Consider the following 25,203-nt stretch of genomic DNA (forward strand, 5'->3'; position numbering starts at 1 on the left):
CACAATTCCTTCATAAGTTCGCGAAGAGAAAATGAAGACATCAAATTTAAGTCGGTTCCGAAGATTATTATTTCGTAATGTTAATTCGCTCTTCTTCTCTGTGTTACTGATCTGTAGTTTAATTCAGTGCAGTTGTGCAGCTGTACAGAAGCCGCAAAATAACAAAGGTAAATTTTCAATCAGGTGATCCACCTGACTTATTCTATTCTCAATTTCGATCGGCCATCTCCGATGTTCGCAGAAAAAGTATTAAACGCCAGCAATGTCGTTCTCTCGTCATCCGAGGAGTGTGCGCGGGAGTGTAGACCGAACGGAAAGCCGAAGACATGCTACTACAAATTTACTGCGGAACTGTACACTGTACTGTCAGAGTATGTAAACCCGGTGATTTCTCAATTTGTTTATTTATTTTTTCTCCATCGTCGTTTTGTGAATGGAAAAAAAAGGCGAAAAACTGACATTGCGAATGTACCAGGGCCTGCGATATCTGCACTCCTTCCGACAACAACACCCTCCACGATTCTTGTCAGTGTGTCGTTGGCGACGGTGTCGAGAGAGCTGTGTTAACGATAAACCGAAAGATACCGGGGCCCAGCATCCGACTTTGTAAGGGTGACACGGCCGTGATAGACGTTGTTAACAAGATGGAGGGCACGGAGCTCACCCTTCACTGGCACGGTATCCTGCAAAACGGCTCTCCGTGGTACGACGGGGTCCCTATGCTCACGCAGTGTCCCATTCCCCACGGCGTGACTTTTCGGTGCGTTGAAAAAATCGCCGATTATCGTGCGACTGTTCATTAACGATCGCGTATCGATCCACAGATATCAATGGGTCGCCGATAATCCCGGTACGCATTTCTGGCACGCTCATACGGGTCTACAAAAAATGGACGGTCTTTACGGAAGCATCGTTGTCGGGGTACCGCGTTGCGTGGATCCAAGCGGTCCGTACTACGACGAAGACAAACCTGACCACGTTATTGTTCTGAGCGATTGGTTTCACGAATTGGCCAACGAACGTTTTCCGGGACGTCAAAGTGTGCGCAGAGGTCAAGCCCCGCCGTCCTGTTTGATCAATGGAAAGGGACGGTACGAGGTACGGAAACGAATCATCCGCGGACAAAACTGGGCGTTCTAGTTTCTCGAAAATTTCACTGATTCCTGATCGTCTCGCTTTCAGGACCCGATCACCAATACCACTACCAAGACACCCCTCTCGGTGTTCACGGTGAAGAAAGGTCGCAAATACAGATTTAGAATGATATGTGCATTCTGCAGCGTCTGCATCTCTCAACTGGTTATCGAAGGACATAGGATGAAGGCGATCGCGACCGACGGAGAAGCATTTGTGCCCGTGGACGTCGATGCCATAAACGCTCTATCGGGTGAGGTGATATTTGTTTGTCACGGGGTGACACGTGGTGTTGCTCATCGTAATTTTATGTTAAAGGCGAACGTTACGATTTTGTTCTGAACGCGGATCAGCCCGTCGGTACGTACTGGATACAACTTCGAGCTCTCGGTGAATGCAGTGAAAACAAAGTACAGCAATTCGCGATATTGAGGTACGAAGGAGCACCTGAAAAACCAACTTCACCGCAACCTACCTACGACAATTGTCTCCCTATGCCGGTGGTGAGTAAATATAAATACATATATGAATTCTTATGGAAATAAACAATAACGATCCACGTTTATCATTTCTCGTCTGATCGTTCGTTTCAATAATTTCAAGTTACTCAATCCAGTCGACGGATTATGCGAAGAACCAAGAACCGACGCCGTGTGCATCAATCAACTGAAGAGCGACGAGAAAATAGACCCGGGAATTCTCGCCCCTAATCCGGATGTCCGGATCTACTTGTCCTATAAATTTTCCGAATTCAACACCACGAGACTTTACGGAACCAAGGAGTACGAAACTTTTTTGAGTGAGTCAGCCGTTCGGCGATTTCAAAAATCAATCTAGTTCGCAATTATCCACGTATATCTATTTTCATCGCTTATACATCACACGAACAGTTCCACCAACTGGCCCCCCGATCGTTTCGCTCATCGATGGAATATCCTATGAATTTCCATCGTCACCTCCGCTGACCCAACCGAAGGATATTCCCCCCGAACAATTCTGCAACGGACACAATCGCCCTCCCGATTGTGGGGAGTTTTGCAAATGTACGCATACCCACCATGTGAAAAAAAATTCCATAGTCGAAGTGATGACCGTCGACGAAGGTACGTGCGGAATTGTTACGCGAAATCATCTCGAGTGATTACGTGAGCTTCAATAATTAATCATCGCTTTTCTATGTCTCTGCAGTTGGAGTGGCGCAACTTCATCACCCTTTCCATTTGCACGGTCACGCGTTCAGAGTGATTAGTATGGCTCGATCTCCGGACAAGAACATCACTAAAATATCTATGAAACACGTTCGCGATCTCGACAAAAAAGGATTGATCCGTAGGAGGTTCGATTTACCACCGGGCAAAGACACGATTCCTGTACCCAGCAACGGTTACGTTGTTTTCAGATTCCGCGCCAATAACCCCGGTGAGTTTTGCCACTTTTACACTCATATGAGAAATTCTAACGACGAATCCTTACAAAGATGATTGATAAACCGAATTCATTCTGGTCAGGCTGGTGGCTGTACCACTGTCACTTCGTATATCATCCACCGATCGGCATGGAGATCGCGATACACGTGGGTAACCAGAGCGATCTTTCGCCAGTACCATCCGGGTTTCCGAAATGCGGAAATTACATACCTCCGATCAGATCTTCGAGACGTCCCGACAGGAAATCGCAGTCCCATTGATGAGTCTTTGTTTTTTTTTCATCAATCTGCCTTGCGATAATTATTTTTGAATAAAAATATATGTTTGTATATGTGTTTTTTTTTTCAACTTGTGAGTTTCAATTCGTTATCTCATTCATTTTTCGATAGGAATTTCAAGTGCAATAACGACGGAACGTAGACATACAATGGTTCGAACATTATCGCCGACCTTGTCTCTCTGTGCGTAATAAACAATCGACTTCACGTACTGATAATTGCATAAGCTTTCGAAATACGTCAAGTTATTGTAATTCGTTGAAAAATAAATTCACGGGGATTCGAAGGTTGGAGAAAAAAAAAAAAATATATATTCACGAACTATGAACGAATCGAAATTGATAGCCGGTACTCATTGAATATATCGTAGATCAGTGGCGAGGTGTTCGGTGAACTGTGATATAAAATCTGACCCGTATTCGTCATCTGATCTTTTTCTGTTCCAAGTGTCCCGTACTTTCTACTTGATTTTTTTTAATCGTTAAACTGACTCACGCAATACGATTTTATACCGGTCTACCAACAATGAGAGCCGTTGTTCGACCTGTTTCAAAATCTCAAGTCCCTTGTTATCAATTTATATTTTACCTTCGTTGCACACACGCTCCTGTGCTCCAGTCTTTCTTCGTCACATTACCTCTCGGTTACTAGAAAATAATCTCGGCGTCGACGAGGCCGGTCAAAGACGGTCTCGTTACTTCCGGGTATCGACAACGCCTCAATCCCTTCATCGTTGCATTTTCCATAACGGCAATGATCCACGACACAGATTACGAATTACTCATACGTTAATCAGGTAAAACCCAACGCGTTTTGCAGGCATTTCAGGGCGCGGTAAATAATTATGTAACTGTGATTACAGGCTTGTAGCGGGTCTACGGAGTGGTCAACCATCCGCGACGTCCCTATCGTTACCTGCGAAACGTAACGCGCCGTAAATTCGATCGAACCAATTTTGAACGGGATTTGGTTTTCTTTTTCGAAAATCGTTCGCGCAATCAACGTACTACGGTATGAGATATTTCGATAGCCGCTCGGGCGTGACGACGTGAGTTAACGTTCGAGGCTTTTGCTATTGAAGATATTTATGTGCATATTTTCATTTCATCGCGCCGTTGTTAGAAAGCCCTTCTAAAATGCAACGGGAATTGTTACCCGATAACGCCGGTAGTCATCAACTATTATAATTTATGTAAGTAGGAAATGTATTTGCGCATCGGTATCGTTAGAAATATTTTTATTTTGCACGAAAGTGCGCCACATGTTCGAACGAATGGTACTCGTTAGTGCTTTTTTTCCTGGTACTCGTTAATTCGCATTAATATTACCCCGTCGCGTTATCATTGTTCCTTAGAACGGGGGATACACCTCTACCTTCACGTGTTTAGCGAAGACTCGTTAATCTACGAAATAACGATAATTACAATCGTACGGCGTCCTTTAATACCAGAAATTTTTAAAGCGTCGACCTTAGTCGACTGGAAACTTTCGTTGCATGTCTACGAGTCCTGGTAACCGGATTACGAGTCTTTTTGACAGGGGAAACTTTTCCCCATCGATAAACCGCAGCTGTCCGTAGGTGGCGAGCTTTCCACACCGTGACCATTGCATAATAACGTATCCACAAGCATAGCTAAGGAGTTACTTCGTAAACTAAACTCAGTCGAATAAGCTCACGATCGGATCACGCCGACCGGTTCACCATGCTCCTGCGGGAATCCTTTTTCGGCCATCTCGTTATCGCCGTCGTCATACTCTCGCGATTCGCCTGGGCACAAAGTTGGGAAGGTCAGTAACTCGAAATCACTAGGTCGATAGTATTTTTCTTTTTTTTTTTCTTTTTTCAACCGAAAATTGATATCGATCAACGCAGACTCGCTAATAATAATTAACGTTCGTCACGACGAGAAAATAATCGTAACCTTTTTCGAATTCCCTTGAAAGAATCGAACGACGTAGACGATAGCGGATCATCTCGGTCGTGGTCGGGCAGTAGAGGTAAATATTTTTGGGAGAATCAGCCGAAAACTCGACGGAATGATATGTCGAGTCCCGAGGATTGTGCGAGGGCCTGCGAGGACGGAGAACCACCTAGATTTTGTTACTATCAATTCACCATGGAATTTTACACGACTATGGGCAGGTGCGTGAACGTGTTATTACGGGTAATTAATCCAGCTAAACAGTGTTGACTGCGTAAACATGCAAAATCGGTTAAAGAAGACGGGTGTGGAAAGAGAAGTTATTAGAAAGGCATTCCGCATAGTTATAACAGTACGTAGAAATGGACTTCCATAATTCATAGTCCGTGTGAAAAAAAAACACGCAATAGAAAACGAGTGTGCCACCGGATAACTGGACGCATGCGATATATAGATGGTGTTTTGCGATTGGTTTCCGTACGTAAATTATCAGCGTGTAACTTCTCCACCGGCCTGCGTGACGTATCGCGGTACGATAACGCCGTGTGAAAATTTCTACCTTTCACAGCTGGGACGGCTCGACAATTTCGAAAATTCCGATTTTTCAGAGCCTGTGAACTCTGCAAGCCAAACAACACCAACCAGATCACAAACGTACCAAGTTGTCAGTGCGTCGAAGCCGATGGCGTTGAAAGAGGGATGTTAGCCATCAACAGAATGTTGCCTGGGCCGAGCATCCAGGTCTGTCTGAACGACAGGATAATTATCGATGTTCATAATAATATCGAAGGTATGGAAGTCGGCCTTCATTGGCATGGAATCTGGCAACAGGGTTCTCAGTACTACGACGGAGTTCCACTTTTAACACAGTGCCCAATTCCGTCGGGAACGACGTTCAGGTGACCGATAAATTATTTCATTCTTTTTTCGATTTGAACCAGCATTGCACATTTCATTTCGTTCGTCGTTCGAAATTTTGTCCCATAATTTTTCTTCAATGTCCGATCCAAGGGGTATCTACCCCTCTGAATTGTTTCGATTTTCGGGTGAAAGATGAAGTATTTTCAAAACTAATTAGAGGATGGTTTTCTAGCTCATTTCGACCCCAAGACTAAGCATTCGTCGATGGAAATGAGCAAAAAAAAATCACGTAGAAATATCCTTAATTTTTCATTGTACGCAACGGAAAATTTGGCGATGACTCGTTCAATTTCGTAGATAGATCAATTTGGGTTCCGAATTCGGATTCCTGAGATCAAAATACATAGAATTAGCATAGGAAATCCGATAAAAAAAAAATTCGATTTTTGACCCCAAAATCGACAAAATTCCAAGGGGTACCCCTTTGGATTTTTTCGATTTTTTGGTCAAAAATGAAGTATTTTAAAAATCGGTCGTAGGGCACTTTTCTTACGTATTTTGACCTCAGGAACACGAATCCGTCGGTCAAATTGAGCTACGAATTTTTCCCATCGAGATATCTCCATTTTTCTGCTTCAAAACGTGAAAAATCAGCGATAACTTTTTTAATTTCAGAGATAGATCAATTTAACTTGTGGATTCGGATTTCTGGGGTCAAAATACATAAGAATAGCATATAAAATGAATTATTTTTTTTTGACCCAAAATCGACAAAATTCCAAGGGGTACCCCTTTGGATTTTTTCGATTTTTGGGTCAAAAATGAAGTATTTTTAAAATCGATTGTAGGACACTTTTCTTACGTATTTTGTCCTCAGAAACACGAATCCGTTGGTCAAATTGAGCTACGAATTTTTCCCATTGAGATATCTCAATTTTTCTGCTTCGAAAAGTGAAAAATTGACGATAACTCGATCAATTTCATGGATGGATCAATTCAGCTTGTGACTTCGGATTCCTGAAATTAAAATACATGAGAATACCATTAAAAAAAAAAACATTGTGTTTCGACCCTAGTTTTAGAACAGGATTCGATCATGATCTTTCAACCGTGAAATAATAATTTTCATTCAGGTACCAATTTATCGCTGGTAACGCGGGAACTCATTTCTACCACTCGCATGCTGGCATTCAAAAGATAGACGGACAATACGGAAGCCTTATCGTTCGACAATCACCGAGAATGGAACCTCACATGAAACTCTACGACGAGGATCTACTGACTCACGTGATTCTCTTGAGTGACTGGATGCACGAAATGAGTTCGGAACGGTTTCCCGGACGCGTGAAAAATAATCCTGGACAAATACCAGAGAACGTTCTCATCAACGGAAAAGGACGATGGACGGTAAAAACTGAGCTTATACCAAAAATTCCGAGTCAAACTATCGAGTGATCGTTAGCACAAATTTAATTGTCTGTCTCGCAGGATCCAACTACAAAAAAAAGAACTCAAGTTCAGCTGGAGTCGTTCCTGGTTCAATCCGGGAAAAGATATCGTTTCAGGATGATCAATTCCCTCAGCTCCGTTTGTCCCGTTCAGATGACCATCGAAGGACATTCTGTCTTACTTATCGCGCAGGATGGGGAGTCCGTCAAACCAGTACCCGTGAATACAATTACCTCGAGCTCTGGTGAGAATATGATGTTTTTTTTTTTTTATTCATCCTAGACGAGGCATTGAAATTTCAACGTGGTTTCCACACCAGGAGAACGAGTGGACTTCATCCTGACCGCTGATCAGGCCGTAGGTGCCTACTGGATCCAAGTTAAAGCGCTAGGAGAGTGCATCAGATTTAATCCGAATCAACTTGCAATCCTCAGGTACGCCAGAGGTCCGGAATATCCGCAAACTCCAGAGCCAGGGTACCAACTTGGACTTGAACCAGGAAGGGTGAGTTATCGGCCTAGCTGATAATCGTTGCTGATTTTATAGATTTTTTTGTATATATTTCTGTTGGGAGATATTTTTCTAGATTTACAATCCTCTAGACGGTAACTGCGAAACGGTCCGAAACAACGTAGTCTGTGCGAATCAATTGAAGTCCGTCGATACGGTATCGAAGGAGATCATGAAAGCACAAGCCGATCATCGTATCATATTACCCTTCCAATTCTTCTCTTACAATGACACGATCAAAGAACTTTTCAAACCTGGAACCTACTCTCGATATTTGGGCAAGTGCCTATTTTTGCGATATTCATGACGGGGTTTGAACTGCGCGTACGAAAAAATGTTATTATCTCATTGTTTTCTATTCGTTTCAATACCAGTTGCGGCAGACGCGGATCACATAACGAGTATAGTCGATGGAATTTCTTTTTCATTTCCGAAAGTACCGCCAGTTTCCCAACCCGTAACATCGTCCGATACTTGCAATCGGAATAATTTACCGAAGAACTGCGGCACCGTTTGTCAATGTCCCCATACTCATCACATAAAAAGAGGTGCAATTGTCGAGGTCGTCATGTACGATGAAGGTAAGCTTCGACCGAATGATGCCTTGTTTCGTATTCGGAAAAATCCTCTAACCGTTGGTGACAGTTTCTCAACCCATGTTGGGCCACCCGTTTCATCTGCACGGCTACTCTTTTCGGATACTGAAGATCGGAAGCTTCGCAGATAAAAGGAACATTTCCAGAAGTGACATCAACGCGGTTCTTCAAGAACACCAGAGAATGCTAGATTCAGCGGGTTACCAACAACCACCGGGAAAGGACACGATATTCGTCCCGCAAGCTGGATACGTTGTATTCCGATTCAAGGCCGACAACCCCGGTAAAATTTTAGCGTCGATTTCACTTCAAATATTAAAGTGCTGGATCGATCGTAGAATTAACGATGACAATTATTCCAGGTTGGTGGCTGTTCCACTGTCATTTTCTCTACCACGTATCCATCGGAATGAACGTAATTTTCCACGTCGGTCAACAACAGGACATGCCACCGGTACCGCCTGGTTTTCCCAAGTGCTACAGCTACACACCACCGGTGGATATGAGAGTCGAGAAGAAGCCGGTTGGGTGGTAAGAAATTGGACGACCGAACGACGTTCGAGTGAGGGGTAAATAAATATTCTAAAATGAAGTGAGAAATTTCTTTGGATTTGAAAAAATTGAGATATCAAAAGACGTACCCTATGCTTTGATGATGACTGTGTCAGATGCATTAGAATTTCGCAAGTTTTTTTGTATGTCAGCGAACGACTTCTGTTTCGTTTCGGGTAGGACGAAATAAAAAAATAATCCCGCTAGTATCGTAGCTCCCGCGAATCCCCAAAAGGCAGCGTGAACTCCATAAGTGTCGGCGACAATCTGATAAAGTTTAGTTACGGTCATGGCGCTTACTGAGATAATCACGATCGCCCACATGGTAGCGATCGTCTTTACATTGTACGCAAACAACTCGGAGAGTATCACAAAAGCCAGACATCCGAGTCCGATCGAATAACTGAGCAAGTAGCCCACGATACTCGTCACAGATATCCACGTCAGCGAACTAACGTCCACTCCGATTGCCTCCAGTTGAAAGTATACAGCCTCTCCTGAAAAACAAAGGTCATTTTTTTATCCGTTCGCTTGTCGTTTATTCAAAAATTTATTATAAAGAATCGGTGGCACACGAATGCACGAGGTATACACCTACCAATGAGACATATCACGCAACCGGCAATTGAATACAACAAAAGGGGTTTTCGTCCAGCGTGATCTACAAGAAACATTCCCAGTAGTCCACCGATGAATTGAACCACCCCAATAATGATGAGCACGATACCCACATCCAGTGTGGCTCCAGCTCTGGTGAAAATTAATCCAGTGTACGCACGTATCGCCGAAACTCCACTTATTTGTTGCGTGCACATGAGTACGGTGACGATCAAAAGAGCCTACGAGTGAAGCAGAGAAAAATCCTTGAGTAGTACGACGAACGGTAGTTCGTTGAATTTCAATAAATCTTTATCGTACACGAACCTTTCGATTTCCTTTTTCCGTAAGAAGATCTTTTATAGTTCCTTTGTCATTTTTTTTCTCAAACTCCACGTTCTCTTTAATCTTCGTCAGATCTTCTGGTGACAGAACTGTTTTTTTCAAGAGCCATTTCAGACTCTTTTCGGCTTCTTCTGGCTTGTCTTTCATCACCAGGAAATGCGGGGATTCCGGCATCCAGAGGAAAGACAGCGTAAAAATGACCGGGACGGCAAGTCCCACGCAACCAAGAGTTACGCGGCTCACCCAAGGCCCAACGGAGTAAGCTAGTAAAATTCCGACACTGTCCATCAGATTGATTATCACGCCCAGAGCACCGCGCACTCTGTCTTCCGATATCTCGCCCAAATACATCGGTATCGCTGTGCAGGTCATACCGGAACTCACGCCGGCTAACGCCCTGTAATCGATCTGAATGATTATTATCGAGCGAATGAAAGTGAGCGAATTTTTCCAATGTTCATTCCCTATTGTATAAACCTCGCTATGTAGAGCCACCAGTAATTTTTCGCCGCTATGATCAAAGCGAAGGCAAGCGCCTCGGGTATCGCTATCAAATGAAGGGTGACCTTTCGACCCCATCTGTTCACTATCAGTCCGGCAATGAATACACCAGGTATAAATGAGATGGGATAAATACTAGCAATCCAAGAACCCTGATCCGGAGTTACGGGGACGTCGGAGTTATTGGCCTGCAGTTTTACCAGAGACGGGGAGGTCCATCCGGTGTGGATTCCACCGCACAATGTGGACAGGGTTGCTGATTGAAAAAATTTCAAGGTATTGCACGGTTATGTGAATGTAATTTGGGTTTTATCCCTACCTGCCAGCATGGTGATTATTTGATTCCCGATGCTCGACTTCTCCATGATGCTCGAAGATGCACTGACAATAATGCACCGATTAGGTCGACGAACTTGAACATTTTATGCGAGCGTATGAGCAGCACCTTATATGTATTTGACAAGATCCCAATCATTGTTATTGAAAAAAACCGATTCGGATGCTAGATTATCGTTAAATTATACGTCCCTGTTTTGTCATTAATCGATCGGAGATTTTTGAGATATAATTTTTTATCGCCAAACGCTACCATTATCGCTCGTCGAAAGACAATTGCATTATTCAAAATTCGTGTGCAGCTCAAATTTTTGTGAAATTTCGGAACAATTCGATCAAATAATCGTGGATCCAGGAATAGATGACGTAAGAAATCAATCATTTTTTTCTTCGATAATTTTATTCAAGTTCGTACAGCAATTTCAATTACACAGTCACACGTCTAAATTCGACCTAAAAAAATTCGAAACCTATAAAAATAAAACCGAACATATTCCTGAGATTTAACTCGAGTGAAAATTTAAGTTTAATCCAGGGTCATACTTGTTAATCGGTAACTAGTTACACCCACTAACCGATGCAATCAATGGTGTCGTTGCATAGAAATTCGCTGAGGAATTCAATGAATAACGATATTCTGGTGATGGGATTTCTGAATGTTTTTCAAGTTTAATTTTTTCATCTGAGCTAATTACATGATTCAATTATAGTTTAAAAATCTTCAATCAAGCTGAATTATGATCACTCTTAGAGATAATTATGGTATATCATGTTAACAGTTAAATATATCGATAACATCTAGGGACGGCATGTAGCAAGGCCTTGTATTCCAGACAATTTTGAAGTAGGGATACATCACCCATTATGTGAAGAGATTTGACCGAAAATATCGACCCATGAGATTTCAACACACAGACGGTGGCTTCTCCACCGCCATCTTGGACGCCTTCGTACTCCGAAGTTCTTTTTGTATCTCGTTAAATGACCTTTGCTTCGTCTCAGGTAAAACAAAGTAAAAGAATAATCCTGTGAGCAGTGTAGCTCCAGCGAATCCCCAGAATGCAATATGAATCCCATATGTGTCGGCAATTAACTGATAAAGTTTAGTAACAACCATTGCACTTATTGAGATAACTACTATCGCCCACATGGTAGCGATTGTCTTTACATTGTACGAAAACAATTCCGACAGTATTACGAAGGGAAGACATCCAAGTCCAATCGAATAGCTGAGCAAGTAGCCCACGATACTCGCTGCCGAAAACCACGAAATCGAATTCATGTCGAATTCCATGGCCTCTAATTGAAAATATGCAGCCTCTCCTGAAAAATATACGTAGTTTCCTACGGTCACAAAGTTTCATGGGCAATCTGCTGCGCATGAATCATGACGCTTACCCACTAAAAATAGTATACAACCAGATATCGAAGACAATAAAAGAGGTTTTCGTCCAGCATGATCTACAATGAACATGCCTAATAGTCCGCCAATGAATTGAACTGCTCCGGTGATGATATGCGCCATTCCTACGTCCAGGGTGGCCCCAGCCCTGGAGAAAATTAATCCAGTATACGCGCGTATCGCTGAAATTCCACTCACTTGTTGCGCGGTCATCAGCACGGTGACGATCAGAAGGGCCTACAGATCGAGTGATATTAAATTTTTTAGTACAAAAGAGAAGTAGAAGTTCATACAATTAGAGAGGCAGGATCATCTTACGAACCTTGCGATTTCCTTTTTCCATTAAAAGTTCTTTTATTGTGCCCTTTGAATTCGTTTCATTACATTCTACGTTCTTTGTCATCTTCACCATATCTTCTGACGCTACTTTGGACCTTCTCAGGAGCCATTTCAGACTTTTTTCAGCTTCTTCTGGCTTGTCTTTCATCACCAGAAAATGCGGAGATTCCGGCATCCAGGAGAAGATCAGTGCAAACAAAACTGGCATGGCAAGTCCTACGCAACCAAGGGCTTCTCGACTCACCCATGGACCAACTGAGTAAGCGATTAAAATTCCAAGACTGTCCATTAGATCGATCATAACGCCTAGAGCACCGCGAATTCTATCTTCCGATATTTCCCCGAGGTACATTGGGATCACTGTGCACGCCATCCCGGAACCTAAGCCAGCTAGTACCCTAATTGAAATGATATTTTGTTCAGTTAAAATCCATGGAATTTTTCTCGAAGTTACCTGTCATACCTTGAGACATAGAACCACCAATAATTCTGTGCTGCTACGATCAGAATGCAGGACATTGAGTTGGGGATGGCTGTCAAAAGAAGGGCGGTCTTCCGACCCCATCTGTTGACTGTCAAACCGGAAATGAACACACCAGGTAAAAATGCAATGGAGAAAATACTGGCGATCCAAGAACCCTGAGCTCCGGTTACGGGAAGATCCGAGTCAATGGCCTGCAGTTTTACGAGAGACGGTGACGTCCATCCCGTGTGATATCCTCCGCACAATGTGGCCAGGGTTGCTGAAGTCATTTCGAAGTTATAGGGGGGTCGATGCAAATGAGATACTGTACAGTTTTTTTGTAACACCTACCTGCAATAACGGTAATTATTTGATTCCTGATTCTCGATTTCTCCTGCATGATGCTCTTTGCGCTTTCCGTATATCGTATCGAAACGATGAACGAATACAACCTCCGTGCAGCTAATTGTGTAAAAGAAGAATCTAATCGCTTGCACAGAATGACACCGATACAAATGATGTTATCGTATCGATAGCCGTGATTTCAGTTCAATTGATTGAACGATTTTAAGAACGAATGATAATTTTTATCGGTACATCAAGGGAAGTGATGATGACCCCCTGCAGTAAAAAGACATAGAACTAGTGAGAAATAGTTGTGTCTATTAGTTTTCTTGGAATCATGCAAAAGTTTCGTGAGATCATTGTGAATAATTGTACTCGTGATCATTCAACGTTTTTATAGTAATTTATTGGCACTGTAAGTAAAAATACTGATAATACCTGTGCGAAATTCAGCCAATAACCAAGGATGCTTATCAGCTCGGAAATCGGGTGATTTGAAAACCATTAATTTAACGACTTGAGAAATATACGATCGTTTTTATCTTACTTATTATCTCTAACAGCCAATACACACAGAACAACCTCTAGACATATGACATTCCCGATTCCATCATCTGATAACTCGAAAAGTCATCGCGCGACAATATTGAATCCTCTTTTTCAAAGTCAATAAGATTCAGATCTAACTAACACTAATCGAATAATGAATGTTTTCAGTCATCGGCAAGATGCTGTCTGAATCAATCGCCATCGGCCAACATAGAAGACTTAACTAAAGAGGGATAAGGCAAGACGACTATTACACCAAACACGATGATTCCAACTCTCAATGAGAAGTAAGATATTGTTCATTAACAGACTGGATTCGGTCATTCACTTTTCGTAATTTTGATGCAAATAAGTTTATTCAGATGTTTCCAAAAATAATAGAGACTGTTGAGAAAACGTCTGTGAAGTCAAAGTAAGCTTACGCTTCTCAGCAGACCTAAGAGAACCATTTGAGGAGAAGGAGGAGGAAATATATCTATGGTGGAGATAAAAACGCGAATGTTGAACTTTTTTTGAAATGATTCGGAATGTAATCGTCAAAAGTCAATTTCCTTTTCGGATTTTAGAAAAATGAAGTCGAATCTCAAAAGGAAATAATTTATGATACGACATTCAATCGATTCAGTAATGAAACCTTCAGGGGTCCAGTACGTCGATTTTCAGGACAGTTAAAAAAAATTGCAGTCCATCCGGCTAGTAATTATGACTTACTCTTTGAATTTGCTGAACGAAATCGAATAAAAGTACACTGCTAGATATTAGAAAAGAACTCTTTGCAATCGTCTCCGCAATATGCGATACTTCAAATGACGGTGAAAAAAAATTCAAATACTAGCCATCGATGGTCACTGATGCAGTTATATCAGTAAGGCAGTATTGCATCCTACTCTTCTTGAATAATAAGATGAAGACTCGAATTAGCTAACAATAAGTAAGAACAACATAAAGGCATAAATATAAAAGTATTTACAGAGCTGACAAAACCGAGTGCAACGCGGGCGATTATCAAGAAACCTATTCATACCATTACAAACAGGAGCGAACGTTATACACCAGACGCAATATCAGCAAAACACCGAACATGGTAGCATAATGTATCTAATTGTAAGATCAATATATCTATGATCGTCGTAATGACGCGGGACATAATTGTGGAAAAAAGTATTCCAGGGATGTGTTCGAAACATAAAAAAATATGGGAACAATATTCAAAAAGTAGCCTGAAAAATGGAAATCAGATTGGAATATGAATTTTTCATTCGTGACCAAATTTTTTACTGACTAGCTGGTTTCAATAGTCAAATTCTTCAAGTGTCTCAATTCTGACTCGGATGATTACGCTAATTGAAGATTTTTTTTTTAACCAAAGATAATTTATAATGAATTCGTTTTCTGTCAACCCTCTTGTCATAAAATTATATGAAACATATTTTTATGAAGAAGGGTACCAAGGTTTTTGGGATAAAAATATGTTAACCGATTACTGCTAGCTTATTTTGAGGGAAACTGACCATAAGAAATGAAAAAGACAAAGTAATTTGAGTTATTCTTGATTTTATTATGTTCGAAATATCTGAAAAATGTTGGATTTGAAACATGTAAATATTTGAAGAAATTGACGTCCTAATTTTTTTTTTCCTTCTCAGTATCTAACTCGGGGCTGATTACTCTACCAATCCACATTGGTTTCAAATTTAATATTTTGTCCAGTAGAAGTTTTTTCAACCCTATCATCATAGATACTATAATCGTGGATGCTGATAATCACTGATCGATGTGATATCAATCTCTTCTATTAAAATGCCCTGATGCAATGTCAAGTACCATAATCGAGTTGGAATAAAAATTTTCAATCAGTACTTGAGATTTAAAATCAAGTCTTCCGTCAAGTTGGTCCCTGGGCATCGATAATCTTTGTGAGATAAGTCTGCCCCTCCGATTGAAGTATCCTTAGGTAATGCAATAAGAGGGTATGGATGTAGCTTCAGTTGCCTAATAGTAATCGACAGCGTTAATGTTATTTGTGACCATGTGCTCTCACATTTTTTTAAAAGCTCAACAGTGCTTGTGCGATGACAGTGTAGTGATTTTCTCAAATATACCGTGATGTATGAGGTGACAGCTAGTAATTTCGAGGAGCTTTATCCAAAAATATGCGATTCCTTGACAAAGTCAAAATTTATATCATTCGATGGCGAGTTCAGTAGTATACATTCCAACGAAAGATCAAGACTGAGGTTAGGTGTTCCACAACAATAGCAATTTATTCGATATAATTACCTAGATTTTACGTAGATTCAAGCAATTTACTTAACACCAATATACTTCAGTCTGTTCGATACTATAGAAGAGCACTACAATAAATTGAGGCTCTGCACCGAACCATGCATTATTATTCAATTTGGCATAACAACATTTGATTTTGATCGAGATGACAACAAGTATATTGCTGAGGTCTTCAATTTTCACCTCTTTCCTAAAAGTGCACCAGGTCGAGATGCTGTTTTTGAATTCCAGTCATCAGCCATCGAGTTTCTATGTGTCCATGGCTTTGATTTCAACAAGGTATTTTGTAACGCACTGCATAGCAAATATCTTTCAGCAATCATACGTACATCTTCTTCGCCAGTTTACTCGGGAAGGTATTTCCTACCTCTCTGAGGATGAGGAGCAGGAACTTCGCTGTAGAGTCTCTAATGAAACAATATATCATTTGGAAAGTTCAATCTCTTTCAAAGAACAAGATGAACTCACCGCAAGTTATTTTCAAATATCTGACTGGCTGAAAGACCCTGATGCAGAAAAATCTATGAGCTTAGACACTGGTTCTACTCTGTTTGAATATATTGTCCAAAAGGAGGCCAGACGTCGTTTCTCAAAGATTTGGACTGAATCCCGAAATGGAAAGGTTTGAACATATTCTGTTGATTTTTGTGTGCATTGATTCAATCCCTAAGGGAAAATATTTCCGTCTAATTATTTGAATCCAATTGTTTTCAGATAATTATTCAAAGAGTTGATAAGGATTTGCGGAAAATTCTTGTTGAGAAGGAAAAAGATAAGCTCCAAATGAGGCTAATTGATTCATGTATAGGATTTTCAAAAATTTTCAAGCTATTAGTGAACATGAAAAAGCCCATTATTGGACACAACATTATCCGAGATCTCATATTCATGCACCAGCAGTTTTATAAACCCTTACCAAGTAATTTCTAATATCAAGTATTATGTAGATTATCTTTGACGGCATAATTATCTATAGTCTTGATTTTCAGCAAAATATTCTGACTTTAAAAGTAATATCCACCGTTTGTTCCCCACAATCTATGACACAAAACACCTGAGCTTTGAGCTGAGAAAAATCGTGGGAAAAGACGGGGGACCCCTAGGTAAATATTTTCGGACTCAAATGCTTTGCTGAGTTGATAAAGATTGACATTTTCAGCAGAAAATTGGAAGCACACTGGCTTATCAGAGCTGTATGAGTTGTTCAATAACGGAAAAGGTAGATACGCAGTATTAAATTCACCAAGGTGTGAATTGAAACAGGAAGCTTCGACAGGTAAATAATCCATGCCCTTTATAAATGTAAAGTAATGCAGGTCTACTAAAATTTTTCTTGTATCGCAGCCAACAAGAAATTTCACGAAGCTGGGTGGGACTCTTACTGTGCTGGCTATTGTTTCATTAAAATGGCTCACATATTTGCAGTTTCTCGATACGGAGGGTAGGTGTTTAGCAATCAATCTCTTACCTCAGCTTTCATCTATAAAAATTTGATAGAATATACACCATAATATTTGAGGGCCTTTCTTTCAGATCCGTTGAATTACGAGCTTTATCCAATATTGAGATACTCTCGGGTCCAAGGGAATATGTGAACAAAGTTAATTTGATGCGTGCAAGCACCCACCACTTGGTAAGTCTTCTTCTCCATAGTTTATCAACAATTCAGCTTACGTATTGCACTTTTCCTCAGAATCTTGGCGGCCCTGAACCTCGCAGTGAAAGACCACAGTGGCTTTACGTCAAATCGTTAGGACCGTTCCGACTGAACATTCATGAGGTAGGCTGGTCTCGATTCATATTTCGACGTTTATCTGCTATCGGCCTACGATTGATGTTGTCATAAATATGTGTAATTGAATCTTAGATCGCTGACATGTTATCCATGCACGGAAGCATCGATGTCAAACCATTTTCATGTGGTCAGGCTCTAGTCGCCACTCCGAATCACAGAAGGTAAGTAACTCTATCAGTCATATATACATGTGCATTTATCTGTATATGATTAAGCATGGGCTGTTTGTAAAAGAGGTCAACGTTTCAGAAACCGATAACGTAATGTGAGCATAGTTTATGTGTAAGTCATCTTTCGTTTCCGTTCGTGATTTGAAAACTAAGATTCCCAAGTAACCCAGAGTAATAAATTAGCTGTTTTATACGAATCACGCCTATAGTACCGCGGTCCGTCATATCTGAGATGGGATAAAAGCACTTTACAGCTATCGGATCTTCAAAGCGGAACATCTCTAAGCCGCGATCGCCCTCGGCACCGCTTCTCGTTCTCTGCCCTACACACGTGTACTCATAAAAATTATGGTTAATTTATGCTGCGTGTTGGACCCCGGAAAACTCGAAAATATTGCGCATTGTAGCAGATGGTTCCTAGAACCCAGCGATTGTTGATGTTATTTCCGCCATTTTCCACAGGCTTTGATGATGACCTTTTACAAACACAGGTGATGACTACGAATAAAAGGATCGATGAAATCCAGTGGAGTTTTAATAATAATTTACGTCCCTGCTTTAGATGTAATTTTTTGCGCCGGGTATTGTGATCATCGATTGTGGAGCGTAGTTTGAAAATTTAAATATAGAATCTCGACCAGTAAATCGTCGTTCTTTGACTGCCTTTAAATGGCGCTGCCAGAATTTCAGAGTGCGCGCGTCTCATAAAATCTTGACTGACGGGGGCTCCTGCAGCAGCAACAAATATCTCGAAATGGAACCAATGCCTAATTTATAACCCATCCTATTTGCCCGACAAATGACCAGCGGAACCTATGTACTTTCGTTCTTGGCAGACCCACGAGCCGCTGTGTTTGACATATCGCTGGTTAACGCAACGGCATAAATTCAAAAGACAATTTCTTCACGAGGAGTAACCCGATTATCTGTAATTGTTCTCCAAGCTTGCATATGAATACCGCTATTTAAATTCATTCGAAACCCTTATCCTTCCTTCGTTTCCTATACCGAAGAATGGTAAAGAGATGTTCACTCGAAACTCGCAAATTCGCATCTGCAAAGAATTAGCGGTAAAGAACTTGGAATTTTCATAAAAATCATCGAACGACGCAAAGTTCGAAATCTGATAACAATTGCATTTTAACATATTTAGCTACAATAAAAATTTACAAAATGTGAAATTACAGATGAGTTAGTTGCACGTTGTTCGACAGAATATCAAATACTATATCCTGGACCAAAGTTTCTTCCTGTAAAGAAGGCTCAAAATCAAAAAAAAAAAAAACTGAGGTCGTAGTCAAAAATCCAAGGTCGTAGGAAAAAACGCTGCTCTGTGATGAAACAAAGTTTCGGTTCAGAGTTCAAATTCAACAGCGTATAACTGCAGCAATGAATCATTTGCATAAATTTGCTGGACTTGATGAAGCTTTTACAAGCTTGTCAAAACGAACCAACATTACTCCAGCGGGTGGGACTGTCAAAATGACACGAAACACGTGCAGATCGCAAGTTCTGAATGCCTCTCTGTCACCAGAAAATTTGGGTTAACATAACGCAGTCCGTAAAGTGCATCCCTCTGATCTAACAATATTACAGCTTCTATTCACCGAACTGCAGTGCGAAAGCCTTCAATACAGCTGTCAAAAAGTTTCTTTCATTTTTTGCAACGCGACACCGGAATTCAGATTTCCATCATTGCAATTAGAATGAAAAATAAAAAATCTAATTCCTTATAATTACAACGAATATACGCGGATGGTATATTTCAGTTCGCTGCAACCTCGGAGCAAGGTAAAGAGAACCATTTTGGATGGTATCCAAGGACACACGAAATGTACTCACCGTCGTATTTATGAATTAACATAAACGTGTATTCCTGCAAAATTTTCCTAAAGAATGGTAAAAATGAATAAAAAAAAAAAAAAGAACGAGACACTAAATAAAGAGATAAATTTTCGAGAAATAACCGTATACATTGATAATCGAATTTCTCAAATTTATGAGTTCTAAAAGAATTGCAATCTACGGAAACGTTACACTGGACATATATGTTTTTGCCACTTTTACCTCGATGAGATGGTGAAAAAAACGATAAATGAAATAAAAAAAAGCCTCAGTAATTGAGTATATACGAAAACAGGATTAAAATCGCAGTTGGCATCCGAATGACTGGATGACAAATTGCGGACGCGTTTCAATTGCCAATTTCTCGAGGACACAATATATATATATACATATATATACGTGTATATACTAAAACACGAAGCTTTACACTAACCCTATAATTGTCCTTCTTGACCTGCGAGGTTCGGCACAATCCGGAGGTCTAAAATAATAATTAGAACGTGTACCGAACCCCCGGTACCAAGGGACGCCAAACCATATCCAGCTATGTAAGCTCCCTGGATCTACCGAACTTATTTACATTTAGAAGACTGCGATGACGTACACCGAACATGTTGAGACTTAGATGAATTCTAAGGGCCATAATTGTTCGCCTAAAATGTTGCCGATCATTTATTGATCCCATCTGTTAACCCAGCATCATACAGGTGTCATTACGAGTCATGCGAAGATCGATTTCTGGTATAATATTGCAGAAAGATAATTGTTCTTTATGTACATCGTCGAGCATCGAGACGGCGATACGGGATCGCGGTGAAATAGTTGATTTTATAATAATGTAATACCAGGAGAATCGAAATCAGCATGAACATTAGCCAATGACAAAAACGACATTCTTAGCGTCGTATGGCAGGCAATATTGGTCTCTCTTAAGTGAGCTCTAATAATAGGAACAGTGGTAGACGACGACGACGACGACGACGACGACACATGCCCACACCTATGCCTTCGATTTACGCTGGCAGCAACAGCTGTAGAAGCTAGAAGAACTCTGGATGAGAGGCAAGAACACTGTTCGGAAGATCACTCAGCGTAGGATTCAGAAAAAAAAAAAGATAATTCGATTCCACCGTGTACACCGTTGGATTCGACGCTGTACGTCGAGGAACTTTGGATTCGTTACATAATACGATTGATCTTTGGATGATTGTCGGTTGGATTGATTTTTTATTTTTCAAATTTTACGGTCCAAACGACACGAATAATACTGGACACGAGCTATAATACCCTAACATCTACGCGAGCCGGGTAGTTTTAATTGTTGTCGTTACGATTACGTCGGTTTGACAGACTGGCCAAGTTGTGTTAAGCTGCGTTCCTACGATTTAAGCTCCTTATCAACCGTGGGCACCGTCAACCAGCTAAAAATACCTGCGTCGAAGGGTCAACGACCGACGATCCGCTCTTCCGTGATGAAAACTCGCGCTGGCCCACCGGGGAGACGGATCGGTGTTGGTACCCTGGAAAGCGAAAATCGAAAAATTATGAAATAATAACAACACCGTGAAAATTGTATCGAAGTTCCCCTAAGTCAAGATGACGCCATCACCTTCAACTCAAAATAAATAGCGACCTTGATGAAGGCCGGAGGACGTTGGCTGCGGCTGGTTGTCATCTATCAGAAATTCTATGAAGTTATTGTGGAATAACTCAATTTTTTTATATTCTCCTACATTTGTTATTATCCGTGCTAGAAAAAAGAGATTTACAACTCGAGGTATCTGATATCTTGAACTGGGATTAGCAAGTTAGCAATAATTGCGATTCTAGCGAAAGAATAAAGATGTTTCAGATATTATTCGAAAATCGCGGAACAGGTTCGGAGATTTTCAAATAATTTCGACGATTTGATGGGAGTTGTTGATCCCAAAGGGAAGAGATCTGCGTAAATGACCATTCAACGGTGGCAAACTGGAACAGAGATGAGGTTTATTTATCTCCCGAAAGTTCCAAGCTGAAAATTATCTAGACAGCTCGTAAAGTTGATCCGGTGAACGTTAGTGAGCCAGGCAAATAATGTTAGGAATTTAAAGCCAAAAAAACCGACCGCATGTTCGCGTCATTCCTACTGCGGTGAGTGCTGAGGAGGTATATCACAACGATCGGTAACTCCGCAGTCCTGAATTAAACGAGAATGAATTATCTTGAATTTCACTATTAACTTTTGATATACTATACACTCCCGTTTAAACTTTCTATCCGTTTTCACGCACGCATACTTTTTTTTATTCGTTTTCTTTTTTCTCATTTATCCTTTGTTTGTTTTATTCGTTTTACACTCTACGTGTACCCATTGCGTGTGTAAATTTTTATTTGCGTGGATACACCATATCTACCTACTACTGGCGATTTTCCAACTCTTGACGCGCGCACGGGGTATTATACGCGCTGTATATCCGCGGCAAGAGGTACCCGCGTAGATGTTACACGTAAGGCTACCAAAATATATACATAGGTATATCGACCCGTATAGGCAAACTGTACGATAACACAAGCGTCACCAATTTATCGTGGTTTATTTTTTCAGAACAAAAAAAAAGAAAAAAAGATATAAAGTATTTGTAGGCCTTGTAACGTGTGGTTTTTGATGTCTCACTATCTATGAGAAGAACTTCTTCAGAACTAGGAGTAGCAGGATATTTTATTTTCCATCGGTTTCAATTCGCTCGTTCCGGAATTTGATCTACTTTTTTTGCACTTTGATTTTATTTTATTTGTAGAATATTTCGCCCACACGCGAAGATTCATCCGAATCTAATAAAATGGATCTACATATATCCGTCAGCCATAAAATTAATTTAGCGTCATCCGACTTTTTAGTAACCGGTGTAGTAAACAACATATCTCATTTATTTATTATTTTTTTTCTTCTATCGTGCATTCATAGCCGCGATTGATGAAAAATTAAAAACTGATCGTTTGTATGTTCACAGCGCACGGGATATAATAATCCGTTTCCGAAACAGCAAGGAAATCTATGTGGCGCCTTACAGTCTGTTGCGACATTCTCCTACCGTTAAGATTCTTCTATGGTGCGTATAAATTTTTTTTTATCAATAAGCGATCATATTCTTCATCCACTGATCGAAAATCACAAGGCAGGACGAGAGTCGCAACGATCGACTTAATCCTTGACCTTTATAACTTGCGAATCAATGAAAATCGAGATTCGGTATTTTAGATCCAGTCATTGGCGCATCACGTTACTTTATTGCCACACTTCTCAACGTTTACAGCCTACCCTCGTCTTCGAATCGCATGACTCACTTGCCTTTCCTCTCTAAACTAAGCATGACGTATAGAAAAAAATCAAAATTTGACGATCATCGGTTTCGTCTAATTCTAGTGAGGTGGATAGTACTTGGACGAGTTATGTAACTTATATACATTTATTACCTTTAGCATGATATCGGTGATAAAAAATATTTCAATCGGTGGAAAGTCGGTGATGGTGGATTCTGTTATCATTAAAGAATGGGCTGATACGCAGCTGACTCGGTTGATGAGATCTCGTTTCTCATTCTCCATTCTCAATTGATTTCGTTATGGTAGATATTTGAAAAATATCGGCTCGAATACACCTGAGACATAATGTTTATTTGAAATGTCAGATTTAATTGGATCCGAGTAACGAGAAAAGACTGTCTCACGATTCGTCAAATGAATTGATGGCTCTAGAGCAACTGGCACGAAACTACTCTCATAAAATCTTTAATTAGAGCAGAAATTACCACTTCAACATTCGACGTAGGATCGCGAAATGCGTAGGCATATATAGTGATATGACCACATTGAAAATCGCGTATTATTAGAGTGTCTATACAGTCAACGCGGAGAAAAACCTTCGCTAATAATATAATAAATCCGAAATTTCGACCAGCCTGTTTTATTTTTTCTTACTCCATCGCTTATATTCCCTTGGAGTGTCTGCGGTTTATGCGACTTTCATTCGTATATCTTACATTAATTTTTTTTTTTTTTTTATCTAATAAAAAAATTCGCATGTCCTGCATGTTTTTTTTCAGGGGCAGTGTTCTAATCTCTGGTGGTGCCATAGTCTGGTTGGTGCACAGAAATTTGCCAAAATCTACGGTATCGTAAAAATTACAGAAAAATTTCGCTCTCAGGAATGAACTGAACTGATTAAAAAACAAAAAAAAAAAAACGATTAATTTCGATTCGTTGTAAGAGTCTTTATAGGGAGCGTACATGGAGAATTATTTTATATTATGCTGATCACGTGCAATTCTTTTCTATACTCTGTTAATCATTTAAATTCATTTTTTTTTCATATTATCCGCATGATTTCGCAGTGATATTTTTTATTTTCAATAGGTAGTTCTCAATTTTTCTCACATTTTTTTTCACAACTACAGACAGTATTCGAAGCACGTCTAACATGAGTATATTTGATGCAAGAACTATTTATATAAATAAATAATGTTTGTTCCAATGTTCTTTCATTTCTATTATATCCTGTTTCGAAAGATCATTTTATAGAAAGATTTTAATATTTCTCAACAGATCAGGTATAACATCGCGCATCAGTTGTAGCAAAAATCTATGTTTACCTGACAATTGCATGAGAAACCGCGAGCGCAGAGAAAACGCGACGATTTTCTGTGCGGCAGAGAAATATAGAGGAACAAAAAGGCAGAAAGAGAGAAGGAAAACAGGGAAATAAGAGAGGAAAGATAATCTCTACGAGGACACTCGAATTTGCTACGGTGCCAGTATATTTCCGTTGTTGCGAAAACATCGTGCATTTGCGGTGGTCTATTGGCGAATTTTTATTTTTAACAAGACGCGCCTCGTCACGCGACTCACATTCGGGAATGATTTTTTATTTCATCTTATTTAATTCGGTTTCTTTCTATACTTCGCATCGTATACCCACCTTTTTATTCGTCGCGTATATCTAAATTGTTCGAATCCTCGTTCCGTGAATTAATGCAATTTTTGATCCACGTTCGGATGAAAAGCTGGAGAAATAAATAATTTTTCCATCCCTTGTATTCGTTCGACAGTTATCTGGGACCGTCCAAGTAAGCTCAACAGCTTCGCCAGCTTTTTGACGTCTCTTTATTTTCTGCTGCAATTTAATGTTGGCTCTCGTATGAACCTTTGAATATTGTATATGGAGCGCTGAAAAAAGACGAGAAGAAAGAAAATATCTTCGCTCGGCGCCGCTTGGCCATCGGTAGATTTCGTTTGAAGTTTTACGTTCGTTCCGATCTCCCGCGGTGTTAGGTGCTGTAAGGGAAGACGGTAAACGCTTGGTCAGACACGGCCGGGCAGCGTTCTTCGCGGCGCGACGTGAGGTCGAAGAGAGCCTGGAAGAAGGAAGCCTAGAAATGCCACTCATCGTAATAAACTTCGATAGAAGCAGCAAACCCAATTGTAAAAACCGGGATTACGCGAACGATGTACATGAGCCTGAA

The 25,203-nt window shown here is 40.4% G+C and overlaps 5 protein-coding genes across 10 annotated transcripts; 3 read left to right on the plus strand and 2 right to left on the minus strand.

Annotated features, from left to right (window-relative positions):
• Positions 1–31: 31 nt before the first annotated feature.
• On the plus strand, positions 32–2,890 carry LOC105687670 (laccase-1-like). Its single transcript, XM_012403485.2, has 10 exons — positions 32–167; positions 242–371; positions 476–760; positions 825–1,098; positions 1,183–1,387; positions 1,453–1,637; positions 1,738–1,933; positions 2,025–2,237; positions 2,323–2,553; positions 2,643–2,890. The coding sequence occupies exons 1-10, from the start codon at positions 32–34 to the stop codon at positions 2,819–2,821; spliced, it is 2,034 nt and encodes a 677-aa protein (XP_012258908.2). The 3' UTR covers positions 2,822–2,890.
• A 1,383-nt stretch (positions 2,891–4,273) lies between these two features.
• Positions 4,274–8,936, plus strand: LOC105687723 (laccase-2-like). 2 transcript variants are annotated; one of them, XM_012403575.4, is made up of 10 exons: positions 4,274–4,627; positions 4,784–4,982; positions 5,370–5,660; positions 6,756–7,029; positions 7,111–7,315; positions 7,391–7,575; positions 7,658–7,859; positions 7,956–8,162; positions 8,227–8,460; positions 8,540–8,936. In XM_012403575.4, exons 1-10 carry the CDS (start codon positions 4,543–4,545, stop codon positions 8,710–8,712), a joined length of 2,055 nt encoding a protein of 684 aa, XP_012258998.2. In that variant the 5' UTR covers positions 4,274–4,542; the 3' UTR covers positions 8,713–8,936. The 2 variants fall into 2 exon arrangements, with proteins under 2 accessions (XP_012258998.2, XP_048508902.1); XM_048652945.1 differs by lacking the exons at positions 4,274–4,627; positions 4,784–4,982 and adding an exon at positions 5,057–5,291.
• Positions 8,766–10,615, minus strand: LOC105687672 (facilitated trehalose transporter Tret1-like). Its single transcript, XM_048651847.1, has 5 exons — positions 10,492–10,615; positions 10,149–10,428; positions 9,654–10,068; positions 9,328–9,568; positions 8,766–9,226 (listed from the first exon to the last, which is right to left on the minus strand). The coding sequence occupies exons 1-5, from the start codon at positions 10,535–10,537 to the stop codon at positions 8,820–8,822; spliced, it is 1,389 nt and encodes a 462-aa protein (XP_048507804.1). The 5' UTR covers positions 10,538–10,615; the 3' UTR covers positions 8,766–8,819.
• A 141-nt stretch (positions 10,616–10,756) lies between these two features.
• Positions 10,757–15,042, minus strand: LOC105687673 (facilitated trehalose transporter Tret1-like). Its single transcript, XM_048652953.1, has 5 exons — positions 13,064–15,042; positions 12,713–12,992; positions 12,233–12,647; positions 11,907–12,147; positions 10,757–11,831 (listed from the first exon to the last, which is right to left on the minus strand). The coding sequence occupies exons 1-5, from the start codon at positions 13,110–13,112 to the stop codon at positions 11,413–11,415; spliced, it is 1,404 nt and encodes a 467-aa protein (XP_048508910.1). The 5' UTR covers positions 13,113–15,042; the 3' UTR covers positions 10,757–11,412.
• A 534-nt stretch (positions 15,043–15,576) lies between these two features.
• LOC105687684 (pre-piRNA 3'-exonuclease trimmer-like) lies at positions 15,577–24,215 on the plus strand. Of its 5 annotated transcripts, none has more exons than XM_012403507.3 (12): positions 15,577–15,843; positions 15,937–16,171; positions 16,236–16,514; positions 16,607–16,811; positions 16,882–16,995; positions 17,052–17,168; positions 17,237–17,333; positions 17,426–17,525; positions 17,586–17,672; positions 17,760–17,848; positions 22,696–22,794; positions 23,788–24,215. In XM_012403507.3, the coding sequence occupies exons 1-12, from the start codon at positions 15,713–15,715 to the stop codon at positions 23,861–23,863; spliced, it is 1,629 nt and encodes a 542-aa protein (XP_012258930.2). In that variant the 5' UTR covers positions 15,577–15,712; the 3' UTR covers positions 23,864–24,215. The 5 variants fall into 5 exon arrangements, with proteins under 5 accessions (XP_012258930.2, XP_020708976.2, XP_048508905.1 ...); XM_020853317.2 differs by having other exon boundaries at positions 17,055–17,168; XM_048652948.1 differs by lacking the exon at positions 23,788–24,215 and adding an exon at positions 22,944–23,641.
• Positions 24,216–25,203: the final 988 nt, after the last annotated feature.

The sequence above is a fragment of the Athalia rosae genome, chromosome 3 (genome assembly GCF_917208135.1).
Source record: "Athalia rosae chromosome 3, iyAthRosa1.1, whole genome shotgun sequence".
NCBI classification, from domain to species: domain Eukaryota; kingdom Metazoa; phylum Arthropoda; class Insecta; order Hymenoptera; family Athaliidae; genus Athalia; species Athalia rosae.

Bases quoted from the DNA above. Each gene is read 5' to 3' on its own strand.
- LOC105687670 (XM_012403485.2), top strand. From the start codon at position 32: ATGAAGACATCAAATTTAAGTCGGTTCCGAAGATTATTATTTCGTAAT. The intron at 1,638-1,737 runs GTGAGTAAATAT...AATAATTTCAAG, and splicing joins ATTGTCTCCCTATGCCGGTG to TTACTCAATCCAGTCGACGG. The intron at 1,934-2,024 runs GTGAGTCAGCCG...TCACACGAACAG, and splicing joins GGAGTACGAAACTTTTTTGA to TTCCACCAACTGGCCCCCCG.
- LOC105687723 (XM_012403575.4), top strand. From the start codon at position 4,543: ATGCTCCTGCGGGAATCCTTTTTCGGCCATCTCGTTATCGCCGTCGTC. The intron at 7,030-7,110 runs GTAAAAACTGAG...TCTGTCTCGCAG, and splicing joins ACGGAAAAGGACGATGGACG to GATCCAACTACAAAAAAAAG. The intron at 7,860-7,955 runs GCAAGTGCCTAT...TTTCAATACCAG, and splicing joins AACCTACTCTCGATATTTGG to TTGCGGCAGACGCGGATCAC.
- LOC105687684 (XM_012403507.3), top strand. From the start codon at position 15,713: ATGTATGAGGTGACAGCTAGTAATTTCGAGGAGCTTTATCCAAAAATA. The intron at 16,812-16,881 runs GTAATTTCTAAT...CTTGATTTTCAG, and splicing joins GTTTTATAAACCCTTACCAA to CAAAATATTCTGACTTTAAA. The intron at 17,673-17,759 runs GTAGGCTGGTCT...ATTGAATCTTAG, and splicing joins TCCGACTGAACATTCATGAG to ATCGCTGACATGTTATCCAT.
- LOC105687672 (XM_048651847.1), bottom strand. From the start codon at position 10,537: ATGGAGAAGTCGAGCATCGGGAATCAAATAATCACCATGCTGGCAG. The intron at 9,569-9,653 runs GTTCGTGTACGA...CTTCACTCGTAG, and splicing joins CGGAAAAAGGAAATCGAAAG to GCTCTTTTGATCGTCACCGT. The intron at 9,227-9,327 runs GTAGGTGTATAC...TTTGTTTTTCAG, and splicing joins TTGCGTGATATGTCTCATTG to GAGAGGCTGTATACTTTCAA.
- LOC105687673 (XM_048652953.1), bottom strand. From the start codon at position 13,112: ATGCAGGAGAAATCGAGAATCAGGAATCAAATAATTACCGTTATTGCA. The intron at 12,148-12,232 runs GTTCGTAAGATG...CTCGATCTGTAG, and splicing joins TGGAAAAAGGAAATCGCAAG to GCCCTTCTGATCGTCACCGT. The intron at 11,832-11,906 runs GTAAGCGTCATG...TATATTTTTCAG, and splicing joins TTGTATACTATTTTTAGTGG to GAGAGGCTGCATATTTTCAA.